This window comes from Nomascus leucogenys, chromosome X (assembly GCF_006542625.1).
Source record: "Nomascus leucogenys isolate Asia chromosome X, Asia_NLE_v1, whole genome shotgun sequence".
Classification (NCBI taxonomy): domain Eukaryota; kingdom Metazoa; phylum Chordata; class Mammalia; order Primates; family Hylobatidae; genus Nomascus; species Nomascus leucogenys.
In genome coordinates this window covers 85099539-85119923 of record NC_044406.1, presented here as the reverse complement: position 1 = coordinate 85119923, position 20385 = coordinate 85099539, and the positions used below count along the sequence as shown (strand labels likewise).

At 37.3% G+C, this 20385-nt stretch overlaps 1 protein-coding gene across 1 annotated transcript in view; it reads right to left on the bottom strand.

Annotated features, from left to right (window-relative positions):
* Positions 1-3666: 3666 nt before the first annotated feature.
* The window catches only part of DIAPH2 (diaphanous related formin 2), a 938691-nt gene continuing 921972 nt past the window's right edge, over positions 3667-20385 (bottom strand). Inside the window, exon 27 of the mRNA XM_003274986.3 lies at positions 3667-4101. Within this exon, the coding sequence (XP_003275034.2) occupies positions 4037-4101 (65 nt within the window). The 3' untranslated portion in view covers positions 3667-4036. The remainder of the gene's footprint in view (positions 4102-20385) is intronic.

Sequence of the window (20385 nt, the reverse complement as noted above, 5' to 3'; positions counted from 1 at the left end):
CTGTAGACCCAGCTACTTGGAAGGCTGATGCAGGAGGATCCCTTGAGCCTGGGAGTTTGAGGTTACAGTGAGCTATGTTTGTAGCACTACACTGCAGCCTGGGTGACAGAGTGAGACCTCATCTCTAATAAATTTTAAAAACAATTTTTTAAAAGAGAAAAGAACCATATAAGTGGACAAGGAATCAGTACCTGATGACTGGGTAAATTCTGAGCCTGAATTCACAATCTGAATGATTTTTTAAAAAAAGATGCTAAAATTAGGAGATTCACTATCAGAAAAGTGTGCTCTGTAGATAAGCCCAAGGGTGTGTCTTGACAACCTTTGGCTAGTGCTGAAGAAGTTAGGCATTAACTTGTAGATTTGACTGTTTCAATAGAAGCCAAGAATAGAGATGGGGTTACTCAGGAAAAATCTGTGAGGACCCTCTTTTCTCAATGTGTGAATCAATGTGACATACATGGAAGACCCACAAGATTTTTGAGAATGTTATACCAGCAGAAACACTTCCAACTGGGCCTAAAAGGCACAGAGATAGAACAAAATGAAAGAAGATTGTGAGACTGCCAAAATTCTACAGGTAGGAAACCCGTTGATAAAACTACTCAGCTGCAAACATGTGCTACCCTTCAAGATAAAGGAAGCACCATCCCGAGAGCTGAGCTGCAGGTACAGAGGCAGAGGCCCAAGTGTGGGAACAGAGGAAGTGGTGCAAGCCATAGACACAGAGGCAGAGGCCCAATCCATAGTCCAAGAAAGAAGAGCCACAGGCCCAAAGGGTGGAGCCCTGAGAAAGAGGATTACTGCCAGGCCTTGAAATATAACAGAAATTTGTCTGGCTAGATTTTGAAAATGATTGGGACAGGAGAGTCCATTCCAATTTCCATTCTCTCCTTTTTGAAACAGAAATGTCTGTAATTGTTATCCTATGCCTGTTCCCACCATTGTAATTTGAAAGCAGATTAACTTTTCTGTTTCACTGGTTCTCAGAGGAAGAGGAATTTGGCCTCAGGAAAGACCACACCCAGAGTTTCACTCATACCTGATTTAGATGATATAAATGACAAGCTTTGGAACTTCTGAACTGATGATATTTGAATGAGATTTTGGACTTAGGATTGATAATGGGTTGAGACTTTTGGGAATGTTAGGATGGGATGAATGTCTTTTACATATGAGACAGACATAAATTTTGGGCCAAAGGGCAGACTTTGGTGGGCTAGGAGTGACTTCCTAAAAGACATATCCACATCCTAATCCCCAAAACCCGTGAATTTATCTTATTTGGAAAAGGAGGCCTTGCCGATGTAATTAAGTTAAGAATCATGAGGTGAGTAGATTATCCTGGAGTAATCTGGGTTGTCCCTAAAAGTCATCATAAGGATCCTTATAAAACAGAGGCAGAGGGAGATTAGGTACACAGAGGAAGGTGATGTGAAGACACAGCAGAAAGAGAAATGTGGCCATAAGCCAAAAAATGCCAATAGCCACCAGAAGGTGGATGTGGCAAGGAAAGATTCTCCTCTAGAGCCTCTGGAGGGAGCATGGTTTTGCTACCCTCCAGAAACGTAAGCAAATAAGTTTCTGTTGTGTTAAGCCATCATATTGGTGGTAATTTGTTACAGCAGCCAAAGGAGATGGATGCAATTAGTTAATATTTTAAGGATTCTGTACCTTTTAAAAATATTCTGAAGAAAATCTGCATAAATGGTGCTTCTCACATGTGGCAGTAATATGGCCAAGAAAAGACCTTAGTGTAATTTGGTTTCATACTAAAAATGTCACTATATACCTTTTTTGGTGATACTTTCCAATCTAAAACAAAACGCAAATGGCTAGAGCAGGACCATTACAAATCTGGGAAACAAACCTTTTAACTCAACTATTGGAACTTCATGAAAGACCCTGAAAGGTTTTTTAATGTTTGTGAAAAGCATGTGGGATTGCTCTAAATAAAAATATATAAGTTATCAATAATAGTACTTTATTCGTTCTTGTTCACAAACTAGAAAATAAGGCAAGTTTGCACCTGGAAAAGGTGATGCATATCAGTATTTCTACCTTGACCAGCTTGATAATATAGCAAGGCATATGCTCCCAAATTTTAGTCAGGGTTAACATTTCAAAATCATTCTCCTACAGACTGATAAGCTGTCAAACGAATTAAAAAAGCCATACCACGAAGATTTCAGAAAAAACACTTTGTAAAGTCAAAAATACACGTATTAGGTATTTACATAAATTAGAACCTAAACTTTTGTTGTTGTTAAAAAACAGCGTTACTGATATGTCCCTTAAATGTGTGTGTGTGTGCATGTGTGTGCATTTGTGTATGTGTGTTTTCAGATCGGATAGGACTATAAAATCTCAGATACTGTTACCCTTTTTGATTTCTCTATTGTAGCAGCTTTAGAGCTTTTTAAAGTAAAGTATAATACCTAAGTAAGGATGCACTGGAGGCAAAGGCAGCAGTTTGAATCATTACACATCTATATAAAGGAATCTGTGAGCTGCTGGTCACTTGTTTACTTTATCTCAGATGGGGATTTGCCAAGCCAGCCATTTGTTCTTCTCTCTGAATATCTACAATGTGCTTTGAATGAGTAGAAACAGTATTTTCTACATAAGAAATATACGTGTAAGAAATTTCTTGCAATAATCACAATCATCTGCATGAATTAGACTTAAAATTGCACTCCAGAGAAGTTATACCACATTATTTCAATGCATATTTTAAGATAATAGACAAGTTAAGTATAACTTTTACTCCCTAATCTATTTAAGAAAAATGTAGAACCTGTTTTCCCTGCTAGACTTGTTGTGGCAGCATCATCTTAATCTGTTAATATAAGGTAAGTAAGTATAATGATAATTGAGAGGTTCACTTAGTTGGAATTATTGTAGAAAGAGATATAAATATATACACATATTTACACATACATACATAAAATTGCTTTTTCTTCTTCAGACGACCAAAGTGAAATTGGAAAGAGAGTGGAAAGGGAGATAAAACAATTGACCTTTCAGACAGTTTTCTGCCGCCTCCTGTAAAAAGAATTCTTTTTCCTCTCAGGTTTTCTAGAAGTCTATTCCCTACCTTCTAGGGACTCAAGGGAGAAAGAAGCAATAGAAAAAAGAAAGAAACCACAGAGCATAGGAATCAATATTTGCCTTTGAAATCTAAATAAAGGTAATAGAATTTTCAGGTTCATCCCTAGCATAAACATTAAAATGTGAGGGTTTTCTCAAAAATAGCCATATAAAGTATTTGTATAAAGTAGATATCTGTGCATAATTAGAAAATACCTCTTTAAATAAAGTTTAAATCACTTTCCCTAACTGATTCGGTTAAACTTTGGTTTATTTTTAGCAATGAGAAGTGCTTGCAATATCATGCTGAAATGCTAGCTAGACTAATGATAAGTTTAATTTCAGCCAAAGCAGATGAATCCATCAGCTTTCACTTGAGATAAGATTCTAAATAACTCAACTGGGGTGGAGCAGTACTTTCGTGAATTTCCAAAATGGCTTCTCTTACAGTGTGCATAATATTAGCCCCTCTCCAAATCAAGATGCATATTTTTCTTGGCCCTTTTCTATCATATATGTACTAGGGATTGGAAGCTGACACTGGATAATTCTTTCTATTCTTTTTCTTCTCTTTTGTTTTTGGTGGGAGTGACTTACACATTTAAGATTTTAAATTTTTGACAGACTGAATGTTTTTGAAAGCCTTAGAACTCTTCAATTTCTTACACTTCCATCATCACAGTCAGGTCACACACAATTACAAATGATACACATCTTTACACTAAAATGGAACACATTTTGTAATCCTGATAACTGTGTTCAGATTAGAATAATTGTGGGAGGAGTCTTGCAATAGTATTACAAATGCACACTACTTCATCCAGCTTATCTTGATCTTTGCAGAAATGCACTTATTTCCTTTCCAGCCGCTGAGTGCACACTTTGTTCTTCTCAAAATGCATCATTTTGTTTACTTAAATATTTTCATATTCTTTGGCATCAGGAATCACTTAGATGAGATAGCTCCATTGTGGCGAGAGCGTGACCTTTCCAAAGGTACTCGTCTGTTATCTGTAAGACAAAGAGAAAAAGGACCAAAAGCATGGTAAGCTTTAGATCTTTGCTATTACATGATGTTAGGTTGAGAAAGGTTTTCAAATAGTCCTGAAAAATCACTTCAAATGAAAATGTAAATAAGTAACAAGGAACTCAGATCTGAGGAGTTCATGCGGCAGCTGCCCGGCTGAGTTCAAGAGTTCTGCAATCAGCAATAAATGACTTTTCTTGGTAAGCGAAGTCAGAGCGATAAAAGAAATGGAAGCATTCTCTCAAGCACAGTCCCCTTGGAAATAGCAGGCAACAACAAAATTCTTTGGCAAAGATGTTAAATTGAAAAGATCTATATACAGCACCTTTTGTTGGAAAGCACTTCAATTCCCCATGAGTTTTCAATCTGTATGTTGGCTACCTCTAGAGGACACCAGCATAGGCAGAGCAGAAAAGAGTTTTTATTTTTTACAATGATTGCAATATGTGGCAATCACACTAGCTACCAAATGTGCTTGATTGTATGATGTAAAAAAATTCAATATATTATATAGTCATTATGGGAATGAATAATGAATAGGACCTATTCTAGGTCCCATTCCCACCACCCATCACAGGAAGAATGATTATTATAGAGATAACAAAACTTGGAAAACAAAGTTTAAAAGCATTGAAAGTTGCTGAAAATAGTTCTAGCTTTAATAGGGAAAAGGTTTATAGCTCTGCATTGCGATGATCACTACTATGTTATTATCACCTGTTTTATGCTCAGCTTAAATGCAATTGATGTGGGTGAAAATCCCTTTCTGACAAAAGCATAATATACTTAGATTCTCTATTTAGAATGAGACTAGGTCCCTAGAAATAATGACAACCACCAGCACTTACATAAATGCTAACACTTTACACTCGTTAATTTGCTAATTCACACAACATCCCCGGGAGGTAAGCCCATTGCATTCTATCCTATTATCTCTGCTTTAGTGATGAAGGTTACACAGCAAATCAATGGTGTGATGGGGGATTATAATGCAAAGTTAATGCCTAAATGTCAGGCCTGCTTTGTTCAGAGGTGAAGGTTGGGGCCTCCCAAGCTGCTACTCATTTCCTCCTTGAGATGATGACGCCCAACTAACACATCCTGCCTGTTGTATGGGGAGGAAAAACTGAGAACTGCTGAGGTTTTGCCATGGTGCCTTTCTTGTCTGTGCTAGCATGTCTTGACTGAGTTCCCGGTAGTCTGTGGTCAGCAAACAGAGCAAAGCTAACGGGCCTCCATGACCCCAGCCTCATTAACACCACAGTATGAGTGTCCTGAGCCAACCAGCCATAAACTTAAAGCCTACTGAGTGCTTCATAATGCAATAATATCACTGAGAGGTGAGAAAGAAAGAGGCATTTTCTCTACTCGGAGATATATCTGAGTGATGGATTATTTGGGTATCTTTTTGAAGATACCATTAAAAAATCCATTATTTAGCTTGAGATATGGATCACAATTCAGCTAAAAATGTGAAGATAGCATTCCTGAATAAAGGACTTATTACTTAGATGTCACTGGTTTGCATACAGATTGGTTTTCTACTTCTTAGAAAACATTTAAAAACGAGATTACAATACAATGGTTCCCGTTGCATTGCTAGCATGAAAGTATTCGGTGTTAAAGCTACCAGACATGAGAATGATGGTAGCATTCCCAGAGGATCATGATGACTTGAAAAAGGGCTTGTGCCTTGGTGGTCCTGCACACTAAGGTCAACAGGCATCCACACTTCACTTCGGTAATGCTACTGGCACCCCACACCATCACTCACTACCCACTAGGTCCAAGACAAGTACCACATCCAAAAACCCAGCTTTGCAGCAATAAATGATGGTATGTAAGCTTCACATCAACCTGCAACTTACTGGTGTCATCTGGTGTGAGAAAACAAAGTTTCAGGTCAAAACAAACTGACGAAAGGACATGGAAGCTTTTGCAAGGCAGGATAAACATTGAGTTTAGGGCCTAAATCCAGCTTTTGACATGCACAAAACAGAATTATTCTAGATTTTCTCCCTCCCTTTATTCCTTTCTCCTTTCCTTCTTTGCCTCCACCTCCCACACCTCTCTGGATGCCTAATTTGTCCCAATATCAATGAGATAATTATAAGAAGCAATTCTGTAAAAGTTGCCACTTACATTTTCACAATGTCAACCTACAACGTTTACGAAAAAAATATCATTAGAAACAACAGCTGCAATGGCTGATCTGGATTTTTTATTTCCAACTCTCTGTATTTATGTTAAAACTAATTTAGTTAAAAAACCAACAAATATATATACATATATATACTCTTATAATCTGCGTGTTTGTGTGTGTGTGTAAATTCGATTTCATTTATCTTCACATTCTAATGGCTAGCAATCTAATGATGACGACTTCCATGTTTGGAGTCATGTCTTTTATTTTTTTATTTTTATTTTTATTTTTTTATTATACTTTAGGGTTTTAGGGTACATGTGCACAATATGCAGGTTTGTTACATATGTATCCATGTGCCATGTTGATTTCCTGCACCCATTAACTCGTCATTTAGCATTAGGTGTATCTCCTAATGCTGTCCCTCCCCCCTCCCCCCACCCCACAACAGTCCCCGGAGTGTGATGTTCCCCTTCCTGTGTCCATGAGTTCTCATTGTTCAATTCCCACCTATGAGAGAGAACATGCGGTGTTTGGTTTTTTGTCCTTGCGATAGTTTACTGAGAATGATGTTTTCCAGTTTCATCCATGTCCCCACAAAGGACACGAACTCATCATTTTTCATGGCTGCACAGTATTCCATGGTGTATATGTGCCACATTTTCTTAATCCAGTCTATCGTTGTTGGACATTTGGGTTGATTCCAACTCTTTGCTATTGTGAATAGTGCTGCAATAAACATACGTGTGCATGTGTCTTTATAGCAGCATGATTTATAGTCCTTTGGGTATATACCCAGTAATGGGATGGCTGGGTCAAATGGTATTTCTAGTTCGAGATCCCTGAGGAATCGCCACACTGACTTCCACAATGGTTGAACTAGTTTACAGTCCCACCAACAGTGTAAAAGTGTTCCTATTTCTCCACATCCTCTCCAGCACCTGTTGTTTCCTGATTTTTTAATGATGGCCATTCTAACTGGTGTGAGATGGTATCTCACTGTGGTTTTGATTTGCATTTCTCTGATGGCCAGTGATGATGAGCATTTCTTCATGTGTTTTCTGGCTGCATAAATGTCTTCTTTTGAGAAGTGTCTGTTCATGTCCTCTGCCCACTTTTTGATGGGGTTGTTTGTTTTTTTCTTGTAAATTTGTTTGAGTTCATTGTAGATTCTGGATATTAGCCCTTTGTCAGATGAGTAGGTTGCAAAGATTTTCTCCCATTCTGTAGGTTGCCTGTTCATTCTGATGATAGTTTCTTTTGCTGTGCAGAAGCTCTTTAGTTTAATGAGATCCCATTTGTCGATTTTGGCTTTTGTTGCCATTGCTTTTGGTGTTTTAGACATGAAGTCCTTGCCCACGCCTATGTCCTGAATGGTATTGCCTAGGTTTTCTTGTAGGATTTTAATGGTTTTAGGTCTAACATATAAGTCTTTAATCCATCTTGAATTAATTTTTGTATAAGGTGTAAGGAAGGGATCCAGTTGCAGCTTTCTACATATGGCTAGCCAGTTTTCCCAGCACCATTTATTAAATAGGGAATCCTTTCCCCATTTCTTGTTTTTGTCAGGTTTGTCAAAGATCAGATAGTTGTAGATATGTGGCATCATTTCTGAGGGCTCTGTTCTGTTCCATTGATCTATGTCTCTGTTGTGGTACCAGTACCATGCTGTTTTGGTTACTGTAGCCTTGTAGAATAGTTTAAAGTCAGGTAGCGTGATGCCTCCAGCTTTGTTCTTTTGGCTTAGGATTGACTTGGCGATGCGGGCTCTTTTTTGGTTCCATATGAACTTTAAAGTAGTTTTTTCCAATTCTGTGAAGAAAGTCATTGGTAGCTTGATGGGGATGGCATTAAATCTATAAATTACCTTGGGCAGTATGGCCATTTTCACGATATTGATTCTTCCAACCCATGAGCAAGGAATGTTCTTCCATTTGTTTGTATCCTCTTTTATTTCATTGAGCAGTGGTTTGTAGTTCTCCTTGAAGAGGCCCTTCACATCCCTTGTAAGTTGGATTCCTAGGTATTTTATTCTCTTTGAAGCAATTGTGAATGGGAGTTCACTCATGATTTGGCTCTCTGTTTGTCTGTTATTGGTGTACAAGAATGCTTGTGATTTTTGTACATTAATTTTGTATCCTGAGACTTTGCTGAAGTTGCTAATCAGCTTAAGGAGATTTTGGGCTGAGACAATGGGGTTTTCTAGATATACAATCATGTCATCTGCAAACAGGGACAATTTGACTTCCTCTTTTCCTAATTGAATACCTTTTATTTCCTTCTCCTGCCTGATTGCCCTGGCCAGAACTTCCAACACTATGTTGAATAGGAGTGGTGAGAGAGGGCATCCCTGTCATGCTTCCAGTTTTCAGAGGGAATGCTTCCAGTTTTTGCCCATTCAGTATGATATTGGCTGTGGGTTTGTCATAGATAGCTCTTATTATTTTGAGATACGTCCCATCAATAGCTAATTTATTGAGAGTTTTTAGCATGAAGGGTTGTTGAATTTTGTCAAAGGCCTTTTCTGCATCTATTGAGATAATCATGTGGTTTTTGTCTTTGGTTCTGTTTATATGCTGGATTACATTTATTGATTTGCGTATGTTGAACCAGCCTTGCATCCCAGGGATGAAGCCCACTTGATCATGGTGGATAAGCTTTTTGATGTGCTGCTGGATTCGGTTTGCCAGTATTTTATTGAGGATTTTTGCATCAATGTTCATCAAGGATATTGGTCTGAAGTTCTCTTTTTTGGTTATGTCTCTGCCAGGTTTTGGTATCAGGACGATGCTGGCTTCATAAAATGTGTTAGGGAGGATTCCCTCTTTTTCTATCGATTGGAATAGTTTCAGAAGGATGGAGTCATGTCTTTTAAGCAGAGATTGAAAATCACTCAATTGTTTGAAATACAACTTTTATATTTACAGTATTAAAAACGAATGGGGAAAAAGCAGTGGCCTGACCCTCATAAGGTCAGGACTCATAGTTGGCATCACATTCATGAGGAAAGGGCAAATGTTAGATATGATTGCTGCCAGAGGCGATACATTAATTTGGGTGATAGTGGTCATGATTGTATGTCCTCTTTGGAAATAGGTGGAGAAACGGGGTGCTCATGTGATATGATCTGAGAGCTCCATGAGACCCAGCCTGAATCCAATTCACTTTTCTAACTAGTCTCATTCTCGTAATACTAGTATAGTTTAGGCGAAAAAAATACAGGCTTCTCCTTCAAAAAGTCAATAGTTGACAACACATGTATTTACCTGAGATTATATGGAGGGCTTTGTTAACAAGTAGTAGTATCCCTTCCAATCTGCCTGTTATCTTTTTGGAAACCAAAGAGAGAAAAATGGAAGAGGAGGGTCTGTCTGTGTATGTATACTTGTTGGGGATATTTTGCAGTGAAATACAGAAAAACACGCTTGATTGGAGGATGGGGTAACATGATTTGTCATATTCTTCATCTGCTTCATTTTTCTTAATTCATAGACTAACACATTATGGTCTAAGAATTCATTAAGGGATTCTAATGTTTGTAAACTTGAGGCTTAATGCAGCAATAAGCCTGAGAAATCAATACCAAAATGGACCTTCCAAATCCACCAGAGTCAGCCATGCATGCGCTAACAGATTCTTTTTGTTCATCAAAGGCTTTGAAATGTGCCCCATGTGAAGGTGAATAGATTCTGATACTATGAAGAGTGACCTGGTTAAAGCATAAGGTTGAAGACAGGAACATAGTTATATGAAAATGTGCATCCTGGGTCAGGTGCTCACGCCTGTAATCCCAGCACTTTGGGTGGCCGAGGCGGGCGATCACCTGAGGTCGGGAGTTTGAGATCAGCCTGAACAACATGGAGAAACCCCATCTCTACTGAAATACAAAATTAGCCGGGCATGGTGGCGCATGCCTGTAATCCCAGCTACTCAGGAGGCTGAGACAGGAGAATCACTTAAACCTGGGAGGCAGAGTTTGTGGTGAGCAGAGATCGTGCCATTGCCAGCCTGGGCAACAAGAGTGAAACTCTGTCTCAAAAAAGAAAAAAGAAAAAGAAAAGAAAAAGGAAGAAAGAAAAAGAAAGAAAGAGAGAGAGAAAGAAGGAAAGAAAGAAAGAAGGAAAGAAAGAAAGAAGGAAAAGAAAGAAAGAAAGAAAGAAAGAAAGAAAGAAAGAAAGAAAGAAAATGTGCATCCTATGGAGAAAGGGTGGCCGAAACAAAAGAAGTAATATTCAAATCTTTCACTAAAAAGGAATATAAAACCATGGCCCAGCTTAAACATGGTTCTGCAGCTTCTGAATATCAGGTTAACCAGCTCAAACAGATGTCAAGGCTTTCCCTGCTGTCATATGAGTAAAAAGCTTTATGCCTTTTCTAAGCATAAATTGAATTGGCATTCATCTCAAAACCTTCCTAACTGAGTTCTGCAGTAAATGGACTAAACCCATTATAGTATTGCTTTAGAATTCATTCATGCAATCATTTACTCAGCAACTATGTACAAGGCACATCATCTACAAAATACCTGAATGTCACAAAGTTTCAGATCCACACTTAAATCTACATCATTAATTTCCTTCTTACCGCAGACTTTGTCAAGTGAAATAACTGGGGAATAAGCACAGTACAGATAAAGCTTAAACACAATGTGACATGAGATAGACTGGAGGACTCAAGCCTGCGTTATGTAACCTGGGAGTGTGCAAACAATCCTCTAACACAGTGAGCGAGTGCCAAAAGTACAAGGCTGCATCTTGAATATGGCATGAGGAGGTAAACTTGGGATTGAAAAAAACTGTTATAAAAGGGCCACGTCCATTATTCATTCCCCACAAGGTTAGGCGTCCATCTGTTGTTGCCTAGGGGAAGGCTGTTTCTTTCCCTATGGTGCTTCATAGGCATGTAGAGATACCAATGTTGACCTAACATTATATACTAGTCCCTCACAGCAGGATAACATAAACGAAGTCTATGACCCTTATATACATAGTGTTACAAAATATCCCATTTTAATGCCAATTAGTAGGCTAGAAAACAAAGTAAAAGAAACCCTCTGTAATTTACAATGAGCTTTGCTTTCTCCAAAGCCCTTTGAAAGTGACGATGTGGCAGATTTACCACCAGTGGTCAGGCATTGTTTCTAGCAAAGAGAGCAAGTGGAGGTCTAGGTCTATTGCAGCTTAGGCTAAGGAAACCAAGAAAACTTTTTATGTTGCTTCCAAAAATGTCCACGGAGTAGCTATTTGCATCCCAAGCACTGATGAGAGAAAGATGATTTATTTTGGACTGTTATACTGAAATCATCTCATATGGACTTACATTTTTTCCTCCTTGTGTCCAAAATGGTTTTATTTATGCTTTTCTCTGTGATTTTAGAAATCCTGACTTGGATATAGTTTTCTACTCACCAGAAATGACTGCAAGGTGGCAGCCAAATTAGGCTTGAGCCTAACCTCTTTGTGGGGGAGAGCCAATTGCTCTACTAGTTGACCAGATTCTTTCTGTGACCAGAATAGTGTCTTTTGTGTGTGTGTATGTGTATATATATATACTGAGCTCAAACTACATATGCAGTTTGGTGTTCTACCTTTTCATTTAATAATCGTATTGTAGAAATTTTCCATGTCATTAAACTTCTGGAACATGAGAGATACATCTTTACATATGCCATATGTAGAAGTGGCATTGTTAGGGTATGCAAAAGTGAGTCCAAATGTATTCCAGAATAATTGTATTAATTTAAATCCAATTGGCAGTATATGAATTTGTGTATCTTATCTCTTTGTTAGGTATTAATCTTTTTAAAATGTGCTAATATAAAAAGTGAAAAAATAGCATCTGATTCATTCTCTCTGCATTTATTCAAATACTAATTAGGTGGAACTTTTCATATATCTTCCTTTCTATACTGATCATGTCTTTTGCCCATTTATCTATTGGGATCTTAGGTTTCTGCTTTTGTTTTTATTTTAAATGGTACATATTAGGGATACTAAACAATTGAAATATTTATTAGAAATATTTTCCTTAGTTTGTTGATTGCTTGTTGATTGTTATTTATTTTGTGTTGTAGGTTTTTAGGAACATATGGTTTCATTTTTTGCTGTTTTTATGAAACTAAATCTATCAATCTTTTACACTGTGATTTGTTTCTTTGTTTTTAAGCTTAGAAAGTCCTTCTCTAGCCAGAGACATGTGACAAACATTCAACTATATGATTTCTTGCTCTTTAAGGTTTCACTTGTTTTTTTTTTTAACATTTAACTATTTAAATGATCTGTGATTCATTTTATTGTACAATGTCAGGTAAGTTTCCACACTAGTTTGTTTCTTTTTTTCTTACAAGGAGAAGATGGGCTGTCCCTGCACTATTTGTTGAATAATCATGAATTTCTATAATGATTCATGTTAACTCCTTTATCATATATTAAATTGCTATACTAGGGTTTCTGTTCCATTGACATTGAGATTATTCCATATTTTTGTGGCAATAGCTGCTGATTTCATTATTTCAGCCTCATGATATGTTTTAATATCTGGTGGAGTTAAACCTCCATTACTTATATTTTCATTTAAACTATGTATTTTTTAGGACACATTTTAGAACCCTACGTGCTATAATCCCGAAACAACTTAAAAATAACACAGCTAGATAAACAAACCCAGTGGATACTTGTCTAGAAGCCGACTGATTACCTCCACTTAACAATTAAATAGATCTAGACCTATTCTAATCTCAATGACATTATAATGTGCAAACTAGAAACAGGTCATGTTGTGTAATCTGTATCCTTCATTACATGCAAATAAATCCGTGCAAAGAAAACAGAAACCTAGATTACTGTGGTAGTTCAGGTTGGTAGAAGAGATGAAAGTTATTTTAACAAGGATGGTAATGGAAAGCAATAATGTTAAAATAGTTCAGAGGCTACTGTGACTATAGACACACGACTCCCATTAAGTGTAATTGGAGTTAAGCACATGTAATGATAACAAAATAGACCCCTAAATGTCTTTCCAATTGGAAAATAAGCAAATGTGTTCCATGAAACAGAGTGCTTTTGTGTAGAAAATACAGTATTCTAATTGAGATGCACAAATTACTTTCACATTGATATTGTTCACGGTACGAGGTTGGTATTTTTCCTATGCATAGGGATGTAGATCTGCTAGAGGTAACTTCTGTACAAAGAACGACTTTCCTTCTCTTAATGCTCAGCATTCGTTATGTTATTAAAGGAAAAATCTCAATAGTTGCAATGGATTTATTAATTCAGTAGCTTGTTATCAGCATGAAACTCTGCTGTGCTAGGGGAAAAACAAATTATATTTTACAAAACTGCAGTAGTGAGATTAAATCACTTTTCTATATTTCACTTTCTTCTTATCCTCCCTGCCAGGTAGTAACTCTACTCTCTATCTCTATTATGAACCTCATATTTTGCAAACTATCAAGTCTCGTACTAATATAAAGGTACATTATCAAACAAACTCAATTATAGTAACTTTAGGAAGATTGAAATACCTGATTAAAGTAAAATCACATAGTACAATAATATTACTTCAAGGCATTAAAAACGTATCCACATTAAACTACAAATGTAGAAAATATGCAATACTTACTTTTATCTATCATAAACATGATATTTTTATAACACGTACAGCCAACCTCTTGGGATTCTGAATGACTGGCATTTACATAATCGATAACGTGGGCATTTCAAGAAATCTTAGAAAAGTATGGTTCAGAAAAAATTACATCAGTGTATTGTTCAGTATTTCAACTGCCACAGACCTTGCTATTGATTATCTTTGGACTCAATGTCAAAGCTAGTGAATAGATTTTTTAAAAATGTCCTTGGTTTTGTACATGAGCCATGCATTATGTTTGCTTCTTTACTAGAGAATGCAATTGGGTCATAAGACAGATTTTCTCTCTATGATGTTCAAAGTCTGATGAGGATGCCTGCATATCTAGAAAATATAGAAAAAAGTGACAAATAAATATATGAAGAAAGTTAGGCAATAGTTGGTAAAGCTTCCAAGGACGTTATATATGTGAAATTTGTATTGAAGAGCAAGCTAACGGAAACCACATAAACTACAACAGAGATGCTCAAGGTGTCTATGATAGTGGCTTATACATAGCACTTTCTAGAAACTTGTCTGTTGATTAAATAATCATCCAATCATTAGCAACAAATCAGAAACTGATCCTTGAATTCACCTTCAGCTCTGCTGCTTTCATAGAGGGAATGTATTTTGACATTAATACAAGGAAAGGAAAGGCTTTCTTCTGTCTGTCTATCCACACATTGCTACTGCATAAGCTATCTGCAGGGTACCTTAACAGGCACCCTTATACATTATTAGGGTAGAAAGGATAAATGTACCAACAACTAGAACATGAAACTAACTATATTGTCTCTTGTAGCATTTATTACATTTTAAGTACAATGGAGGTTCCAAGTAGAGAAAAATCATATCCCTTGAGTACAGGAGCTGGGAGTCAGGGACAACTCCATCCCAGTTAAGCCTTAAAAGATAGGGGGATTTCAACAAGAAGAAACAGAAAGATAGCTGTTAATTTTTGATTAGTAGAAAAAGGGAATTCCAGTTCTCAAATATTGCTATTTAATGACTAAATGTTTCCTATTTGCAAGGAGGGTATGAAAAGCAATGAATGTATAAAGGAAGAACCAGAATGCCTATACATATTTAACCTTTATTTTCTAATAAAAGGAAGAAAATAAATAAAATGTACTGACTGGACTTGTAGTTATTAGAACTAAGACAGTGACAGCTGTTTCAATAAACATGTAATTTTAATTTTAATTCTATTTTTTTAAAAAAACAGTCTTGAAGCATTTACATAGAAAACAGGAGTTCTGCTTTAAAAAGTGAGCAGAAACGGGCTCTCTGAAATCTTCCACAGAGGTTCTATTGTTTGAAGCCTAGATATCCTAGATAGTATCAAGAGTGACAGTAGAAAAGCCGATCAAGGCATAGATTGCAATAACCTGGGCCAGGAGTGTTTGGCAGGGTGAGAGCTCAAGCAGCCATTTGGGTTGGTGGAGAATGAACTAGCTGTTAAATGGCATGGTGGCTACAAGGTCAATTCATTACTACCACCTGTCATCTCTGTGCCTTTCTACTCCATGTGTGGCATATATGCCTATGACTAAGAATAGTAGGCATCAGCCATTTCTCTAACTTTGAGCACATGATGGACAATCCTCTGTCATTTTCTCAGGCAGTTGTTTGTGATCTGCCTGAACTTTGTTGCTGATATGCTGACTTAGAATACACTTACCTGTCATCTGCCTTTGTTTCTGAATCACTCTAAGACCATCTATCTACTCTTTTTGTTTTTAACATGTGCAACCCATCTCTTGGGTCTGGGCTATGTATTTCTTGCTGATGATGGAAGTTTTAGGGTAGTCAGCCCAACTCCCCACCTTAAGTAAGCCCAGGTACCCTTGATATGCAGGCTCGCTAGTTTCAGCAGTAAGGCAGAAATGGCAGTCCTTCATTCACCCTGTATGATGTCTCCATTTCCCAAAGAACCAGATCACAGAAATATACCACTGCCTATGATTTTGATAAAAGATACTTAACCTACAGCTTACAATGCAAGAGTCTATAAACAGGTGCTTCCCATTAGCAATGTTCCCCATGCTAGCCTGTGCTTAATTGCTTAACCAGTTGTATGAACAAAGGCAACCTATATGGTTAAGATCACACACACTTTAACAGCTGTCGGTGCCATTGTTTTAAAATATAAATTGTCGGCCGGGCGCGGTGGCTCACGCCTGTAATCCCAGCACTTTGAGAGGCCGAGACGGGCGGATCACGAGGTCAGGAGATTGAGACCACTCTGGCTAACATGATGAAACCCCATCTCTACTAAAAATACAAAAAAAATTAGCCGGGCGTGGTGGCGGGCGCCTGTAGTCCCAGCTACTCGGGAGGCTGAGGCAGGAGAATGGTGTGAACCCGGGAGGCGGAGCTTGCAGTGAGCCGAGATCCCGCTACTGCACTCCAGCCTGGGCAACAGAGCAAGACTCCGTCTCAAAAAAAAAACAAAAAAAACAAAAACAAAAAAACAAAACAATAAAATATAAATTGTCCCTTAAGGTAGGAGCCAGTCAGCAGTTGTTTTAAATATGAACAATTAGGACACAGTTAAAACACAGTTTCTCGATTCCATATTCATAATTGGCACAAGTTCCTTTATAATTCTAGTGTCTAACACAATCCATGCACAACCTGAGTGCCAGGCTGAGCCTATACATGAATAAAAATGGCTACTAACCTAGCAACTTGCTTCTCATATAAGACATCTAAAAGAAAAGAATCATTCCTGACATTTACATCTATTGGGACAAAGCCAGTCCTCATATTATCAGATAAATGTATAAATCTAGATCATAATACACTGATGTTCTTTGCAGCATTGTTTATACTAATGAATGTCATAAATAACCAATATGTCCATCATGGGATTAGACAAAACAGGGAACCTACAAACATTGGGATACTATGCAGTCAATCTAAATTATTACATAGATCTACATGTACTTGATAAAAAGAGGTCCGTACGATAAGGTGAAAAAGGCAAGTTATAAGAGTATGTCATAATCTGATTTTTGAAAAAAAAAAGTAATTTATAATATTATAATTTTTAAAGTTTAGAGGGATATATACCAATAAAAATAGTGGCTATCAATGAATGGTGGGGTGACTCTTTTTTTTTTTTTTTCGAGATAGAGTCTCACTCGGCCATGCAGGCTGGAGTGCAGTGGTGCGACCTTGGCTCACTGCAACCACCATCTCCCGGGTTCAAGCGATTCTTCCGTTTCAGCCTCCCGAGTAGCTGGGATTACAGGCACCCGCCATTATGCCCAGCTAATTTTTGTATTTTAGTAGAGATGGGGTTTCACCATGTTGGCCAGGTTGGTTTTGAACCCTTGATCTCAGGTGAGCCGCCCACCTCGGCCTCCCAAAGTGCTAGGATTACAGGCATGAGCCACCGCACCCATCTGATTCTTTTAGATATATATATATATTTCTATAATATCTGAATTTTTGGCATTGAGCATGACTAATTTGTCAAACTAGAGAACCAAATCTAGATAGGATGTTAAATTCTCAGTCTTTAGCTACAAAGTACATACTGTTTTCAATTTTAAGAAAGAGTAGCATAGGATCCAATAGTCTCTAAACTAATTCCTTGTTGATTATACCATCACTAAGTACACTACAATGGAAAGAAAAAAAGGATATAAAACAGGTGCCACTTTTCTGCCCTGTTTCAGTAAGGGCCGTGGAATGTTCCCTGATGGGGAAGTCATGGCTTACAAATTTTAGAACATGAATAAATTTGTGTCCACACAGTTATCATTTATAAAGGTATTTCACATATCTTAGATTAGAAATTCTAAAAGTTAAAGTCTTAAAAAGTCATTCTCTCTAAAAGATTGACTCTCTCCAAACAGATGGGTAAAAATCCAGAAAAAAATAGGAGGTATGTCATCATATCACCTGGAGAGAGTTTTACTTCAATGATAAAATCACATGAGACTTCAAAATTGCTTTGCAACATGATATCTACAAATGAAGAATAAAAATAGAAAAAAAAAAAGTCTGTCCTTTGATGGTAAAAGGTACTGACGGATGTTTAGTAAAGCATGCATTCCGGGTTCATTTTCCCTTCATAGTGCAGGCAGTGTGGGGTGGAAAGGGAAGTCTTAGCACTAAGCATTATATTCTTTCTTACCACTTACAACAATGGAGCAAAGTAGAGCTAACTGCTATGTGTAGTCTTTGAACTTATTGATGTAGACTACTAGACTCATTTGTTTCCTAACCAATTAGGCCCACTTTGCATTTATGCATTTGCAAAATGAACCTTTCTAAACAGCAGTTTCCTGATTCATAAGATGAGGATAATAATGGTACTTACACTGAAGAGTATTAACAGAACTAAATGAGATAATCTAGTACCTGGCCCATATTAATCTTCTGAGAGATGTGAAGAGCACGCACACAAATCAATAAACAAGCCTCAAGCAAAAAGCTGTTTCTACTTAGAATGGATAGTCACAATTTAGCGTGACAGGTCAAAGTTCTCAGTGTATGGCCATACATATGAGTTCACATCTTTGTTCTGCCACTTAAGAGCTATGTTTTTCTCATTTTAATTTCCCCTGGTGAACATAAAAATAATATTAAGGACCCACCTAACAGGGCAGTTACAAAGACTTTAGTAATGAAACAATAATGTAAAATGACCAGAATGGCACCCGATACAGAGAAAAAGCTTAACATTTTAAATATTAGATATTGTGAGAGTCAAATTCTAAGATTTTAGCATCACGATCATATTACACTTTTCAAAGTCTAGACAGCCTCATTATGGTACTATGACTTTTTTTAGTCACTTTTGGGACAATGAGATTAGATGCAAACAGATGTTTATAGAAGTATTTTTCAGATTAGCCTATTAAAACAAAGACTTAAAAAGATCAGCCAGAAGTCAGAATTTATCAAGGTTCTAACTCTATTTCACAAGTCATCATAGGCGAGGGTATTTTTTTATGCCCTTGAGAAACAATGAAAATCTTTCATAACTACTTATTTATTTTTCTTATTGTCATCCAGTGGGTATAGAAATGTTGCCAGACTGCTTTCTATTACTTCACTGCTTTAGGATTCCAGTTGTCTGGACAGATTTGTCCCTTAGGGTAGAAAGAGATTATTTCTAGAGATTCCAGCCTGGCTTGAATGATGCATCTAGCAAAACCGGTCACTCATTTTTTTTTTTTTTTTTTTTCTAGGACAGCAGATTTACCAGGCAACCTGCTGAAATTTAATTCGGTTTCCTGGGTAGACTTATGCACTCGAAAGAGGAGGAGCCTTGCTGTCATAAGCAGAATCTGTTCCAATGTCAGGCATATTTCCCTCTGTCCAAAAACTGGCCTGCAATTTATTTCAACCATCTTTTCTTGAATATTGACTATGTGCCTGGCACAGTGCTAGAGGGATACAGAGATAAATGAGCCAGTCTTTCAAGGCAGGTACTATGTAGTGATTGTGGCATTTTGGTTTAAAAATTAGTCTAATGGAAATGTATTAAGGCTTTCTCTTTACTCTGTTATATAGTTCTCAGTGAGTCAGTTTGAGAACTTAGATTATATTGGATCCCCTGATACCAAAATGAAATGTCTCAGCCCTTTGCCTCATGGTGTTCTCTCTCAAATGGTGTTAGCATACAATGATAATGAGAAGAGAGTTTATAGTGAGTGCTATGATGAGGGGTATACTGTTCAGGAGTACAGAAATCAAATACTCAGCCAAGCCTTAGGGGAAGCATCTTTGGGAAGACTTTCTAGAGAAGGCAATATTGTCATAGATTCTTAAAGGATATGGATGAGTTATCCCGGAAGAAAAGTATATTCCGGGAAAAGGAGATGCTATGAGGAAAGGAAGAGAAAATATGAGGTAAAAAAAAGTGTGTGTTAAGATGACAAACAAAATCAGTATTGATTAAAAGCAGGGGATGATGGTTAGAACACAGATTGGGCTTATGTGTCATTTTAAGGCTCTTGAACTTCAGATATGCAATAGGGAGTGAAATGGTAAGACAGTTCAATTTGGTGATCATGCAGTAGGTGAACTTAATAAGGACAAGACAAAAATTAGGGATTAATTGGACATGTAGGATAGAAAAGGAGTCCAAGATCACTCTAAAATTTCCAGCCTATATGTTTGGGAGAATGGTGGTTCCATCGTCTAAGAATATATAGGAGAAAAAGGTGCATTCCAGGTGATGATGAGTTCAGTTAGGGATTTGTCAATTTGTATGCCTTTAAAACATCTGGGTGGACCTGCCCAGCAGGCCGTTACAAATATTACAAGACCAAGGTTCAGGGGAGAGGCCTGAAAAGAGTGAGAGAGATTTGGGTAGTAGATGGTAGATGGTAATCAAAGCCATCATTCAGGAATGTACGTAAAGTGAGAAAAGCAGTGGGCTAATGATCAAATCCTGGGAAACAGTGACATTTAAGAGATAAGTATAGGAAGAAGAGTCCATGAAACAAAACAGCAAATATTCAGAGAGGCA